Genomic DNA, 14,939 nt, shown 5'->3' on the forward strand with positions numbered 1-14,939 from the left:
GATGAGGAAAACTTGTTAAACTGGGACCCACGTTCTCTTGTAACCCACAGAGTCGGGTCAGTCCTGAAATTATAGAGAACGTGCCAGCCATGTAGAAAAAAAGTGGCCGACCGACTTTCGGTGAATGAGTCGCCATGTTGAACATTACCACCGCAGGGGCATGTCAAAATAAATGTGATCAAAGCTGACGAAACTGAAAATTGATAACAATGTGATTTAATGATTACCACGGCAGACATCTTATCAGTGAGACGTGACATCTTGGAATGAACATTTTGTTAAAGGTATGTGCGTCAACTATGTCAAACATTTGAAGACGCTTCATGGAAGTTATATGATAAGTTTGGTCAAAGGCCACCAGTCCCATCATGTTCGGAGGGGAGGAGAGACGGGTAGGGGATGGGGTGGGGAGTGATTAGCGAGGCGGTTGGCTTCGGGGTGGGAGGAATGGTGGCGAATGATGGGCGACGGCATTGAGTTCGGGGGTGGGAGGGAGGGATGGGTTGGTGGGGAGTGATGGGGACGGGATTGAGTTCGGGGTGGAGGGAGGGATGGGTTGGTGGGGAGTGCTGGGATCCGCAGGTATTGGGTTCGGGGCAGGAGCGTTGGTGGGGAGTGATGGGGACAGGATTGAGATCGGGGTGGGAGGGAGGGATGGGAGTGTTGGGCGACGGGATTGAGTTCGGGGTGGGAGGGTGGGTGGTGAGTGCTGAGGAGTAACACATGACTCCTTTTATTTTCGTTGGAGATTTATCTTTTCTGATACCTTTCTTTAAAACACTTTTTTGGACAGGTAGCAAGTTCATTTTTTATAAGTAAAACCTCGGGTAAAATGTTCTTACAAGTATTTTTTAAATTTAGAAAAAGAATTCTCATTCATCCCACCCGCCATCCCCCGAAGATGAAATGGTCGGTGTCTGAACGCTTATCTGAGGAGGGACCGAGCAGGAGACACAGCCTCCCGTATAGGCGCCACCTATACAGGTCCTCAATTGTAAATTATTCAAATTAGACAGCGCTGATGTAGGGACATATCCTGAAGACATATCATCTGATAACGTTTGTCCTCGTGCATCGACTCCGCTAACTCTGAATAAATATCGTATTTTATCATGTAACAGTTATTTGTGAATGAAGCCCCTCTTGTGTGGAAGTATGGGAGGGTTGTATGAGTAGACAGATGAGAGTAGTGATGGCACGAGAAGAGGGTTGGCAGAGAGGTTCGTGGTTACACGGCAGGGAGAAGGGGGCGTAAGGCACTTGAAATGTTGTGGCAATGTTTATCTGTTGTCAGATCAATAAGACGGAGGGACAGTAGAAGGCGATTGGGTGGGTTAGGTTGTCTCGAAAGGGGGCAGGCTAAGGGTGTCTTCCGGGTGTGCTAGTCTGCGTGAGTGAGTTAGTGAATGAACGTCGTTTTAGCGTTATTACCAGGCTTTTTTATTATCTGAATCGCGACCGGACATATCTCTGGGTTTCGGTTATATAATCAGTGGATGGCACATTGGTCTTATTTTTAGCATAATTATTTAGGCAAGGAGAGAGGTGACCAGGATTGTATGTAGGCAGGAGAAATGGTTTGACTGTCTGCTGTTAGTAGGTAGGGACAGGGTTGACCAGGATTGAATGTAGGCAGGAGAAATGGTTTGACTGTCTGCTGTTAGTAGGCAGGGACTGGGTTGACCAGGATTAAATGTAGGCAGGAGAAATGGTTTGACTGTCTGCTGTTAGTAGGCAGGGACAGGGTTGACCAGGATTGAATGTAGGCAGGAGAAATGGTTTGACTGTCTACTGTTAGTAGGCAGGGACTGGGTTGACCAGGATTGAATGTAGGCTGGAGAAATGGTTTGACTGTCTGCTGTTAGTAGGCAGGGACTGGGTTGACCAGGATTGAATGTAGGTAGGAGAAATGGTTTGACTGTCTGCTGTGAGAAGGCAGGGACTGGGTTGACCAGGATTGAATGTAGGCAGGAGAAATGGTTTGACTGACTACTGTTAGTAGGCAGGGACTGGGTTGACCAGGATTAAATGTAGGCAGGAGAAATGGTTTGACTGTCTGCTGTTAGTAGGCAGGGACAGGGTTGACTAGGATTGAATGTAGGCAGGAGAAATGGTTTGACTGCCTACTGTTAGTAGGCAGGGACAGGGTTGACCAGGACTGAATGTAGGCAGGAAAAATGGTTTGACTGTCTACTGTTAGTAGGCAGGGACAGGGTTGACCAGGACTGAATGTAGGCAGGAAAACTGGTTTGACCGTCTACTGTTAGTAGGCAGGGACAGGGTTGACCAGGACTGAATGTAGGCAGGAAAAATGGTTTGACAGTCTGCAATTTTAGGCAGGGACAGGGTTGACCAGGATTGAATGTAGGCAGGAGAAATGGTTGACAGTCGACTGTCAGTAGGCAGGGAAGGCGTTGACCGGGATTGAATGTAGGCAGGAGAAATGGTTTGACAGTATCGTTAGTAGGCAGGGACAGCGGTGAGGCTCGACAGCTACGCCACGGTCATAGTAGGCATGTAAAGGGTTCGGCTGGCTTCAGGGTGAGCGGGGAAAACGGTTGGCATAGATTGACTGTGGGCAGGGAAGGGGGAAAGCAGGGAAAGGGTTGGTGAGGCTCGACAGTAGTTGGACTTCGGCAGGTTCGAAAGTAGTGAGGGTAACAAACGGTTAGACAGGCTAGGCATGGAAAATGTTGCCAGGCGATAGTAGAAGAGGCATGGAATGTAGAGTGGGGATGTGCGGGTAGTACACAGCCAGACCACGCGACTCATTCAGTGGACTCCCGACAAGTCACTGAGAACCATCCCAGCCTGGACTCCCACGGGCAGAACCATAACGGCTAAATGAGGGTATTGCCTGCCACGAAGAATATGTCTGCTGACACGTTCTTAACTGGGTGTCGTGTAATAGGCAGATATAATCAATTTTATATACTTTTGAATAACTACCATCTCACGGTGTAGTGTCTGTTTGGTATCACTGGACTGCGAAATACATTAATGTGACTGGGGGATGATCGCAATATCAAAGTCAGGGCATCTCCGCGTTCAGTACGACGTTGGTAGTCTCTATGATCATATACAACGCGATTTTCTTATGTAAGTGCCATATTCGTCTAATATATTACAAAAAAATCTGACAATGATTATCTAGACGTTTCACAATGTTTGCCTATGGTATCTGAAGTAAGATTTGTTTAACAAACAACTGCGAGGTTAGATACATGAAAGGATTTTTTTCTCCCCCAAGCCGTCTACGGTGGGGAGAGCTGGGAGGTAGTGGGTTTGAAAGAGCACCGGTGACAGAGAGTCTCCCCGGGGAGGGGTGTGGAGTGACGCTCTCTGATCCAGCCATACACCTTCCACCCTAACCAGACATGTTTAGACTTTCTATTATGTCTTGACGGGATCCACATTGATGCTTGGGAAAATTATCTTAAGAAAATGAAAATATTTCTATACGGTGATGAAACTTGTTGTACACAGATCTAAATTATACAACGCTTTTAGAAAACATTACCCTTTCTGATACTATCAGAAAAAAACAGTCTCCGAGTTCAGTCAGCGTCAGCGTCTGTAAACACATACATTGTTTTACAACCCACGAGGTCTTCTATTAAACACTGGCAGGGATTAGAGCCCTGCTATAAAACTGTAGGTTGGTCTACACCTTGAAGGATCCGCTGTCCTAGGAGAGAGACAGATGCCAACCTTAGCTGTGTCTACTGTCAGTCACGCAAACTGTGCTCACTACCTGTGCACATTACTGTTACAGCGTCCGTCGCCTAACGTATATACACCGTGCGTCGGCTGGTCTCCTGGCCTGCCGAGATACCGAGAGTGTATGCTTGGGCGGCCGTAGCTGACTACAGCACACATTCGTCTCTTGCCGCAGAGATCGTATGCTTACTACCGGGCTGCTAAACCTCTCTTCGTTCTCGCTGTCGCCACTGGACGCGAGGGGGCGGGGCTTGTGTTGGGCGCATTCACTCAGCTTTTGACGTGTAAAAGAAGCATAGTAGGCCGCCACTGGTGGAGTAAGGACTAAGGCTCACAAGTGTCGAGAAGAAAAGTGGTTCTCTATTGTTTTTTCACGGGACAGGTGTTTCGATGCTTCTGTCGTTACGTGCAAACTTTTCTCAAGTTTTGACAACTTGGACGCGCAGGATTTAAATTGTGAACGTGTAGATTTTGATTCACAAATTTCGAGATTAACCCACCTGGAGTAAACACGTTGTTTTTCTCTTCCCATGGACGAATACCAGTCTGCAGTATGTCTAAATCTCACAATCTAATTGTGACGTGAAATGTACTAAGCGCTGTGGGCGACTTTGTCCACCGGAGAAATTGTCTCTGTATGAGAGTATTGCTATGTTTTATCGTACTGGATGAAGTTTATTGAATTTTCAAAATGAAAAATCCATCGTGTTTGGTGATTGTTGTGTACATATTATTTCACTACGTTGTGACTAAGGAGCAAGGGTCGACCATCGATGCGGGGAAAAACATTCTGTTGCACGAGGCCGTGAGGAAGCTGCTTGGCTTCACCACTACCCCTCCCAAGCCATCCAGAGAGATACCAAACCCATACGAAAAGGAAACCAACCCACCCAAGTACATAATGGATCTGTACGAAAAATACAAATTTAGTGAAAGTCATCAAGAAGAGTTGCTGGGGAACACTGTGAGGAGTCTTCACGCTGAAATAGGTGGGTAACAAGCTCTATAACTGCTCATTTAGTGGTAAGCGTCAGCTCCACATTACACCTGTTAATGATGGGCTAATTACAGGCCCGTCTGCCTACCTTTGTACTCAGTTCATTTATCGCTGACAATTTGCCGGCGTGGAAGCCCAAGAGACAGGGGGGATTTACACTGTTCGGATGCTTCCACATGGTGGAGGGATTACAAGGGGGATGAGCCCCTTGGAGTAGACCCCCGACACGGACCCTCGGGGGTCATGTTTCTTGTCATACGAACGCTCCTCGCACTCCCCGCCGAAACTAGCGATTGTAATTTGAGAACGTTAGGGGATACAGTGTGTGGTAGAAACTGAATGTGGAAGATTAGGCGGCTGTACACCTAACCTTACCCCGCTCCTATCAGAGCGATCCAACAAAACGGGTGTCAGGGTGTAGATGGTAAGCACATTAGATGTGTCGTAGGGCAAAAGCTACCCCGAAGAAAAAAAACAGAAAAACATGCACAATCTCCCAGCTGTTTGTCGTCAGTGTATAAATCTTTTCACTGCGGTCTAAACGTAATAGAAGTCTTAATTTCACAGCAAGTGAATCTTTTTTTAAAACACACTAAGGTTAAACGATGAAAGAACGGTCTTAAAATATTACTACCGTACGTGGTAATTAGAAAATCTTCCGTACTGAGTGTGTACGCCGTGTGTTCGTTACCACACGTGCCTTGTCGCACATGTGTACTTGTCCTCGACTGTCTTAATTGAAACTTGTTTTTTCGGCAAATTGTGTTTTGTTGAGAAGCTACCGAGGCGGTGATGCATACTGTTTAATCCAGTGCGATTTCCCCAGGTGCTGAATAATGTAACCGACGAGCCACTGCTTGTCAGTGTATTACCAGGCTGATGTGAAGTCCCTTTGAAGTGTACAGCAAACCCTCACCCACCGAGCCGAGGCTGTGGAATTTGTAATAGAGATTAGAGTCAAAGTATATTATAACACTTCAAAGTTAGCCTACATTCTGTCAATCACATCTCATTCATATTTCTTATGATAACCATATCTCAAAATTACAACAGATCGATTTACCATCTTCTAGGAGAGATTTCAAAGGATATTCCGTTAGACATTGATTTATGTACTACATCGAGATGAATGCAAATACAAAATGGTAACTACACGTATCCAAAATAGGATTAAGTAAATGAAATGTTTACTTTCGGGTTAATTTAAGCTGATTTTAACGACACATTCTAATATTGCATACAAAATTGTTAGATGGAATCAGAAAAAACAACATTTTCTTATACACAATTCAATATATTAATTTAATACGCTTTCTCCTACAAATTAATCCTTCAAAACGTAACATCACCCCGTCACCACCTATTTCTGACAACGGTTAAAACATATTTTCTTCGTTCGTCAAGAAGGAAAATGCCTTTACGGAAGAAAAATCCCTATTTCATTACAGATCGATTGTGTCAAATCCCCATCCCCTCCCTCCTGCTTCCCTCGCTTGTCTCTGTCCCCCGGGGTGGGGCACCATTGTACAAATAGTAGCAATAGGCAGTCGAGCCCCAGGGATGACCGGAATAGAGACGATCTTTCGGCGAGAAAATTGAAAACGACAGGTTGTCGCAAAACAACAAACACGGACCTACAAATCATCCCCCATGATCCTATCTTCTTTCAAATTAGCATGGCGTCAATATATATATCTGCTAACGCTGTAAATCTGTCGAGTTGGATATAAGCGCCGGAGACGTTTTTCCGCCGAGTGAAATGGTTAATAGAACAATTGTGCAGGAACAGATGTCGTAATAATGCTTTGTCAGTATCGCATTCATCAGATATAAATCCCCGTCAAATATTCTTAATAATTAGAGCCTGTCTCGTGTTGCACGTGTTTAATATAACCGTTTAGCTAATGACGCTTGCACGACCGTAGCAGATGTGAATATCACTGAACAAATCTGGAAAAATAAGCTATGGTATTAAAATCCAATTTGTGTAGTTATAGCAGAAAATAACATTAAATATGATAAGGAATCGTCGTGTTCAAAATATACACCCCTTGACGGGCATTATATGTGTTAAATTCAAGTTGATTACAGAAAAAAATGGTTTGGTAGATAAAGTAATCTCTGGCTTCGCACGTGTTTGTAACGCTGATTAGGGCTTCTTCTTACACGACGATCAAGAAGAGTTTTCGGGGTTAAAGTAATCAGTATATAAACGCATAAAGTGAAGATAGTGCGTATGTTTATATCTGATGTAACTGTGAGTGACAGGCCCGGTGGAACAGATGGTCGGAGGATGTGGCATAGCAGAACGCGCAGGTGTACACAAGGTAACGGCACTCTATCTGAATCTGTATTTGGAGGGGTGGGTGCAGGTATTAGATTCTAATGAAACTTAAGCTGCAAACGGCATAGTGGTGGTTGAAAGGAAACAGTGTTGTGTGTCAGTATTCTATTGTTTGTGAAGGGTTGAATAAAACGGATGTTGGATTTCTATCAAGGTAACTAACTGCCCGTAGATCAGTGTGTTGCAAGACCTGCATGTACTGGGGGTGGATAGGAAATGAGGAGATAGGGGTTGGGATTTAATGCCAGAAGAGTTGGTGAACCTGTACTGAGTGAGAAAGAGTTTCCTGTCTGACGGACCCGTATCGCCACCACTGGGATGGTGGCGAAAGGTTTGGGAACTAACGACCGGGTGTCTTCAGTGTTGAAAGATCGGGTGGCCGACATTGTATTCTCAGTGTTGCATATGACCGGAATATTATGTGTGATAGGAATTGATGGACCGAGAGGTGTTTCGTAGGACCAGAATGACGGGTACTTTTTCTCGTCTTGACGAAGCGGACGTATTAAATCGATCCGTTACCACTCTTCTGGAAGGTCCAGGCTTCTTCTTCCTTCGCCACATGAAACCAGCTTCCCCATATGCGTGTGTGTGTGTGCGTGCGTGCGTGTTGGGTGTGTGAGGGAGGGAGTTAAATGGACCCAGGCACGCGAACTCCCGTACAGTCCTTACTACCTCCATTGAGTTATGATTCCATAAAGCAGATATGATTTATACTGGAGCACTTTGCCGGGAGTTATTACACGCATATGGTACGGGTTAGATGCCATTGTGGTTCAGGGGTGGGAGAGTGCTCCCGGCCCCCATTCCACTACCGCCCCCTCGGAAGTGAGAACCCGTACTTTCATTAGAGCCATCTTCCCACCTCCCCGCGCCCTCGGGACCTTGGGAAGCTCGTATGGCCATGTAGCCGTTGTTGATGTTGGGAGAACAGGATGATGTTCCTGACTACATCAATGGTGACTGAAGACCTCACAGAGAAATACTGATAAAAATACACCTACAGACTCGCCAAATAACAGTTGTTTACCCTGGCTCCGTGGTGTGAAAACGTATTTATCTATGGAATTGAAATTTACCAACATTAAGGTTGAAACAGTGAATGGACTTAACCCAGTTAACTGTCCACATTCCTATTCTATTGGTTCTGTGCTGGTTTTCATTTCTAAACAAACACCACCAAAGGCGTCAGTTGTTGTGCTATTTACTAACGTAAATATTATCTTTGTCGTGGTCTGGATCAAACCCTATTCTCGCTATACTTCAGTATTACACGTCTCACTGAAAGCTTCAACCGTTAGCTCATTGTTGGCGTGTGTCAAACCCATATTCTCGCCAACAATACCGCGTTACAGGTCTCACAGATAATGTCAACCGTTACCCACTGTTGGCGTGTGTCAAACCCATATTCTCGCCAACAATACCCTGTTACAAGTCTCACAGATAATGTCAACCGCTACCCCACTGTTGGCGTGTGTCAAACCCATATTCTCGCCAACAATACCCTGTTACAAGTCTCACAGATAGTGTCAACCGCTACCCCACTGTTGGCGTGAGTCAAACCCATATTCTCGCCAACGATACCGCGTTACAAGTCTCACAGATAATGTGAACCGCTACCCCACTGTTGGCGTGTGTCAAACCCATATTCTCGCCAACAAGTCTCACAGATATTGTCAACCGCTACCCCACTGTTGGCGCGTGTCAAACCCATATTCTCGCCAACAATACTGCGTTACAAGTCTCACAGATAATGAACCGCTACCCCACTGTTGGCGCGTGTCAAACCCATATTCTCGCCAATAATACCGCGGTACAGGTCTCACAGATATTGTCAACCGTTACCCTACTGTTGGCGTGTGTCAAACCCATATTCTCGCCAACAATACCGCGGTACAGGTCTCACAGATATTGTCAACCGTTACCTCACTGTTGGCGCGTGTCAAACCCATATTCTCGCCAACGATACCGCGGTACATGTCTCACAGATATTGTCAACCGTTACCCCACTGTTGGCGCTTGTCAAACCTATATTCTCGCCAACAATACCGCAGTACATGTCTCACAGATATTGTCAACCGTTACCCCACTGTTGGCGCGTGTCAAACCCATACTCTCGCCAACAATACCGCGTACAAGTCTCACAGATAATGTGAACCGCTACCCCACTGTTGGCGCGTGTCAAACCCATATTCTCGCCAACAATACCGCGGTACATGTCTCACAGATAATGTGAACCGCTACCCCACTGTTGGCGCGTGTCAAACCCATATTCTCGCCAACAATACTGCGTTACAAGTCTCACAGATAATGAACCGCTACCCCACTGTTGGCGTGTGTCAAACCCATATTCTCGCCAACGATACCGCGGTACAAGTCTCACAGATATTGTCAACCGTTACCCCACTGTTGGCGCGTGTCAAACCCATATTCTCGCCAACAATACCGCGGTACATGTCTCACAGATAATGTGAACCGCTACCCCACTGTTGGCGCGTGTCAAACCCATATTCTCGCCAACAATACTGCGTTACAAGTCTCACAGATATTGTCAACCGTTACCCCACTGTTGGCGTGTGTCAAACCTATATTCTCGCCAACAATACCGCGGTACATGTCTCACAGATATTGTCAACCGTTACCCCACTGTTGGCGCGTGTCAAACCCATATTCTCGCCAACAATACCGCGGTACAAGTCTCACAGATAATGTGAACCGCTACCCCACTGTTGGCGCGTGTCAAACCCATATTCTTGCCAACAATACTGCGTTACAAGTCTCACAGATAATGAACCACTACCCCACTGTTGGCGTGTGTCAAACCCATATTCTCGCCAACGATACCGCGGTACAAGTCTCACAGATATTGTCAACCGCTACCCCACTGTTGGCGCGTGTCAAACCCATATTCTCGCCAACAATACCGCGGTACATGTCTCACAGATAATGTGAACCGCTACCCCACTGTTGGCGCGTGTCAAACCCATATTCTCGCCAACAATACTGCGTTACAAGTCTCACAGATAATGAACCGCTACCCCACTGTTGGCGCGTGTCAAACCCATATTCTCGCAAACAATATGGCGTTACAAGTCTCACAGACTGTGCTAACCGCTACCCCACTGTTGGCGTGTGTCAAACCCATATTCTCGCCAACAATATTGCGTTACAAGTCTCACAGACAGTGTCAACCGTTACCCCACTGTTGGCGCTTGTCAAACCCATATTCTCGCCAACAATACTGCGTTACAAGTCTCACAGACAGTGTCAACCGTTACCCCACTGTTGGCGCTTGTCAAACCCATATTCTCGCCAACAATACCCTGTTACAAGTCTCACAGACAGTGTCAACCGTTACCCCACTGATGGCGTGTGTCAAACCCATATTCTCGCCAACAATACCCTGTTACAAGTCTCACAGACAGTGTCAACCGTTACCCCACTGTTGGCGTGAGTCAAACCCATATTCTCGCCAACACTAACGCGTTACAAGTCTCACAGATAATATCAACCGCTACCCCTATGTTGGCGTGTGTCAAACCCATATTCTCGCCAACTATACCGCGTTACAAGTCTCACAGACAGTGTCAACCGTTACCCCACTGTTGGAATAGATGGCAGTACTGTTCACATCAGTTATGATGTGTTTGAAGTCTCATCACATAGAAAGATGAAGCCGTTACCTTGTTCTGGCGTTTATCGGCACCTTGTTTCTTGCACACATACAAAGCCACAGGTCTGAGATAATATCTGGAGTTTCCCCCTGACCAGCTTCTTGTTGCTGACATTATACAATACCACATGTCTCGCGAACTATCTCACTGTTTCCCCTGTCAGTGGCGTCTATTAAAAATCCCGCTCCCAACAACACTACCCGATATTAAACCTCACTGAAACTGGCAGCCATAACCCAGATTTGGTCCTGGTATTTGCCTCTGAAGGAAACCATATTGAAGCTTGAGGTAGCTAACCGCATGAATTATCAAACACCTTAATCCCCCTGACACGCCGCAAGAGGCTAACGCGGGTATAATCTGCCTTTACCCGTACTTTAACATATGAGGGGCCCGGGCACTCGTGTGCGTGTAGTCAACTGTTCCAGGAGATGCACGTAAACGGCTTTGTCGGCAGTGAAGCTTTAAGTATGACAACAACTATATTTGTGCGTAGGTTATCAAGCGGACTGCATCGGGAATGTTACCTGAGCTTGCAACTCTGTACAACGGTCTCCCAATATATAAAGGGCAGTAGTTAACCGAGTCACAGATCAGCTCGCCACAGTCAGGTGTGTGCAGGTGTTAGACCTGGAGTCACAGATCAGCTAGCCACAGTCAGGTGTGTGCAGGTGTTAGACCTGGAGTTACAGATCAAGACCCTCACAGATCCCTAGCCACAGTCAGGTGTGTGCAGGTGTTAGACCCGGAGTCCTTGTCAGGGATCAGCTCGCCCACAGTCAGGTGTGTGCAGGTGTTAGACCTGGAGTCACGGATCAGCTCGCCACAGTAGCCACAGTCAGGTCAGGTGTGCAGGTGTTAGACCTAGAGTCACAGATCAGCTCGCCCTTGTCAGGTGTGTGCAGGTGTTAGACCCGGAGTCACAGATCAGCTAGCCACAGTCAGGTGTGTGCAGGTGTTAGACCTGGAGTCACAGATCAGCTAGCCACAGTCAGGTGTGTGCAGGTGTTAGACCTGGAGTCACAGATCAACTCGCCACAGTCAGGTGTGTGCAGGTGTTAGACCTAGAGTCACAGATCAGCTCGCCACAGTCAGGTCTGTGCAGGTGTTAGACCTAGAGCCACAGATCAGCTAGCCACAGTCAGGTGTGTGCAGGTGTTAGACCCGGAGTCACAGATCAGCTCGCCACAGTCAGGTGTGTGCAGGTGTTAGACCTGGAGTCACAGATCAGCTCGCCACAGTCAGGTCTGTGCAGGTGTTAGACCTAGAGTCACAGATCAGCTCGCCACAGCCACAGTTAGACCTGGAGTGTGTGAAGGTGTTAGACCTGGAGTCACAAATCAAGCTCGCCACAGTCAGGTCTGTGCAGGTGTTAGACCTAGAGTCACAGATCAGCTCGCCACAGTCAGGTGTGTGCAGGTGTCAGACCTAGAGTCACAGATCAGCTCGCCACAGTCAGGTCTGTGCAGGTGTTAGACCTGGAGTCACAGATCATGTCGCCCTTGTCAGGTGTGTGCAGGTGTTAGACCTGGAGTCACAGATCAGCTCGCCACAGTCAGGTCTGTGCAGGTGTTAGACCTAGAGTCTGCCAGGTGTTAGACAGTCACGGATCAGCTCGCCACAGTCAGTGTGTGCAGGTGTTAGACCTAGAGTCACAGATCAGCTAGCCACAGTCAGTGTGTGCAGGTGTTAGACATGGAGTCACAGATCAGCTCGCCACAGTCAGGTGTGTGTGACAGGTGTTAGACAGAGTCACGGATCAGCTCGCCCCTGTCAGGTCTGTGCAGGTGTTAGACCTAGAGTCACAGATCAGCTCGCCACAGTCAGATGTGTGAAGGTGTTAGACCTGGAGTCACAGATCAGCTCGCCACAGTCAGGTGTGTGCAGGTGTTAGACCTGGAGTCACAGATCAGCTCGCCACAGTCAGGTGTGTGCAGGTGTTAGACCTAGAGTCACAGATCAGCTCGCCACAGTCAGGTGTGTGCAGGTGTTAGACCTGGAGTCACAGATCAACTAGCCACAGCGAGTTGTGTGCAGGTGTTAGACCTTGAGTCACAGATCATGTCGCCCTTGTCAGGTGTGTGCAGGTGTTAGACCTTGAGTGACAGATCAACTTGATCTAGTCGGGTGAGTGCAGATGTTAGACCCGTATTCACAGATGAACTTGTCACAGTCAGGAGTGTGCAGGTGCTAGACCTGGAGTCACAGATCAACTCGCCCTTGTCGGGTGTGTTTGTGTTTAGTACTTAAAGTCATCAGCTCGCCACAGTCAGATGTGTCTATGTTTAGTACCTAAAGTCATCAGCTCGCCACAGTCAGATGTGTCTATGTTTAGTACCTAAAGTCATCAGCTCGCCCTCACCTGTATGCAGGTGCGAGGACACGGGCCAAGGCCGAAAGGGACGCCGTGAAATCAGCATGTCGTGAGATCCATGTAACCGATGTGTCGCAGCGACCCGCCTGACGGTAGACGGGGTTATCAGAACACCTGCATGTTACCTATAGGAGGCAGGTGTAGGTTTCAGGGACGTGGGTATTAAGTGAAGATGAGGTGATTATTTGAGAGTCAACAAATACTTTGTCATGATCCAGAAACACCTGCCCACTGTTTACCTGTCCGTCAAGTAGCACGCCTAGTTATTATCACGACGGAGTTAGGTGGAAATATTATTATTAATGTTCGTTTATTACCTGTCGAAAACAGCCCAACTTATATCACGAACATCACATGATAAAGTAATTATAACAGATACTACATAAACTAGCTGATATTATCCCCCCATAAAAACAACTTATTCCCCATATCCTAGTGTTATCTGCCAGTTCAAAAATATGTTTAGTGATGATTCCGCGCACCTGTGCAACGCATCTTCAGAAATATGTTTATGATAGATACATCGTTTGACAGCTTCTAGTTAGTGACGGCACAGTTATCCTAACACCTGTTCCTAGCTTAGACGTACTTCATGTAACAGCCCCGTAATGCCTGAACGTCTGTAGGTGTACCAGCGTATAACACCGCCAGGTGAGCTGGACACCAGGTGAGGTAGGATGATGTACAGGTGCGTGGTCCGTATCCGTCAGGTGGGTACAACAACGGTCCAACCGTCAGGTCCGGGTCAGTATGTGCTGTCTGTCAGAGGGGAACAGAACCCATCGCTATGGCACGGCGGTGCCGGACATTTCGTTGCGGTGTGAAACAATACCCCTCCGTTTTCACAACATGTTATTAGTCACCCGTGGTGGCGGGAAGCTGTGTGTTAGTGTTTGCCACATTCGTATTACGGAAACTTGTGGTTTTGCCAGGTAGTATATACAGCGAGTGTGTTATGTTCATGCACACGTTGAAGTCTGAAAATAGCTGGCGTGTGTGATCGTGTGGTGTGAATGTATATCGGCGTTCCGTCACGTGTATGTATATATCTGACTTATATACATACCAACATCTGACTCCGAATACCAGATCCGACTTTCACGTTGTTCTCTACGTTTACCTCATGTACGTGCGACTGACAGTGGAGGCCGACGTCTTCACGTGCACACACTCGTATAGATCAAACTCCTGTCTCTTCACGTGCATATAACCATCTTATTGAAGGACAATATTCCTACCATCACTTGCATATACACCTCTTACCGTTGTAAAAGGCATGCACAGTCACGTGCATATACCCATGTGACTGACGTAGGAGGCTCCTCTCGTCACGTGCATATACAAATTTGACTGACGTTGGAGAATCCTAACGTCACGAGCATATATCCATGTGACTGACGCAGGAGGCTCCTAATGTTACGTGCATATATACCCATGTGACTGACGTAGGAGACTCCTAATGTCACGTGCATATTCCCATGTGACTGAGGTAGGAGACTCCCATCGTCACGTGCATATACCCATGTGCCTGACGTAGGAGGCTTCTGTCGTCACGTGCAAGTACCGGGTCGGGGTATTGTGGGACATACAGTGGTATATCATCATTTTTAGAGGAAGGGGAATGCAAGGTTATGTCACGAGTGAGCTGGACTGACATATATCACCGGGTTAATGAAATACATTGTATAACGGAATATATCACCGAGTAGGCATACATAGGGGGGAAACATAGGGAGAAATATATGACCCTTACCAGTGAAGGTAAGTAGGACACGTTAGAGCTAAACAGGATAAACAGGTATATCATTACAGATACATTGAAAGTCATAA

General features: G+C 46.9%; 1 protein-coding gene across 1 annotated transcript in view; it reads left to right on the forward strand.

Moving 5' to 3' along the window:
* The first annotated feature begins 3,871 nt into the window (after positions 1–3,871).
* The window catches only part of LOC124275911 (bone morphogenetic protein 3-like), a 49,961-nt gene continuing 38,893 nt past the window's right edge, over positions 3,872–14,939 (forward strand). The window contains exon 1 of the mRNA XM_046711603.1: positions 3,872–4,709. Coding sequence (XP_046567559.1) covers positions 4,412–4,709 — 298 coding nt within the window. The 5' untranslated portion in view covers positions 3,872–4,411. The remainder of the gene's footprint in view (positions 4,710–14,939) is intronic.

Source organism: Haliotis rubra, unplaced genomic scaffold (genome assembly GCF_003918875.1).
Source record: "Haliotis rubra isolate DU_JTF1 unplaced genomic scaffold, ASM391887v1 Scf105, whole genome shotgun sequence".
NCBI lineage: Eukaryota > Metazoa > Mollusca > Gastropoda > Lepetellida > Haliotidae > Haliotis > Haliotis rubra.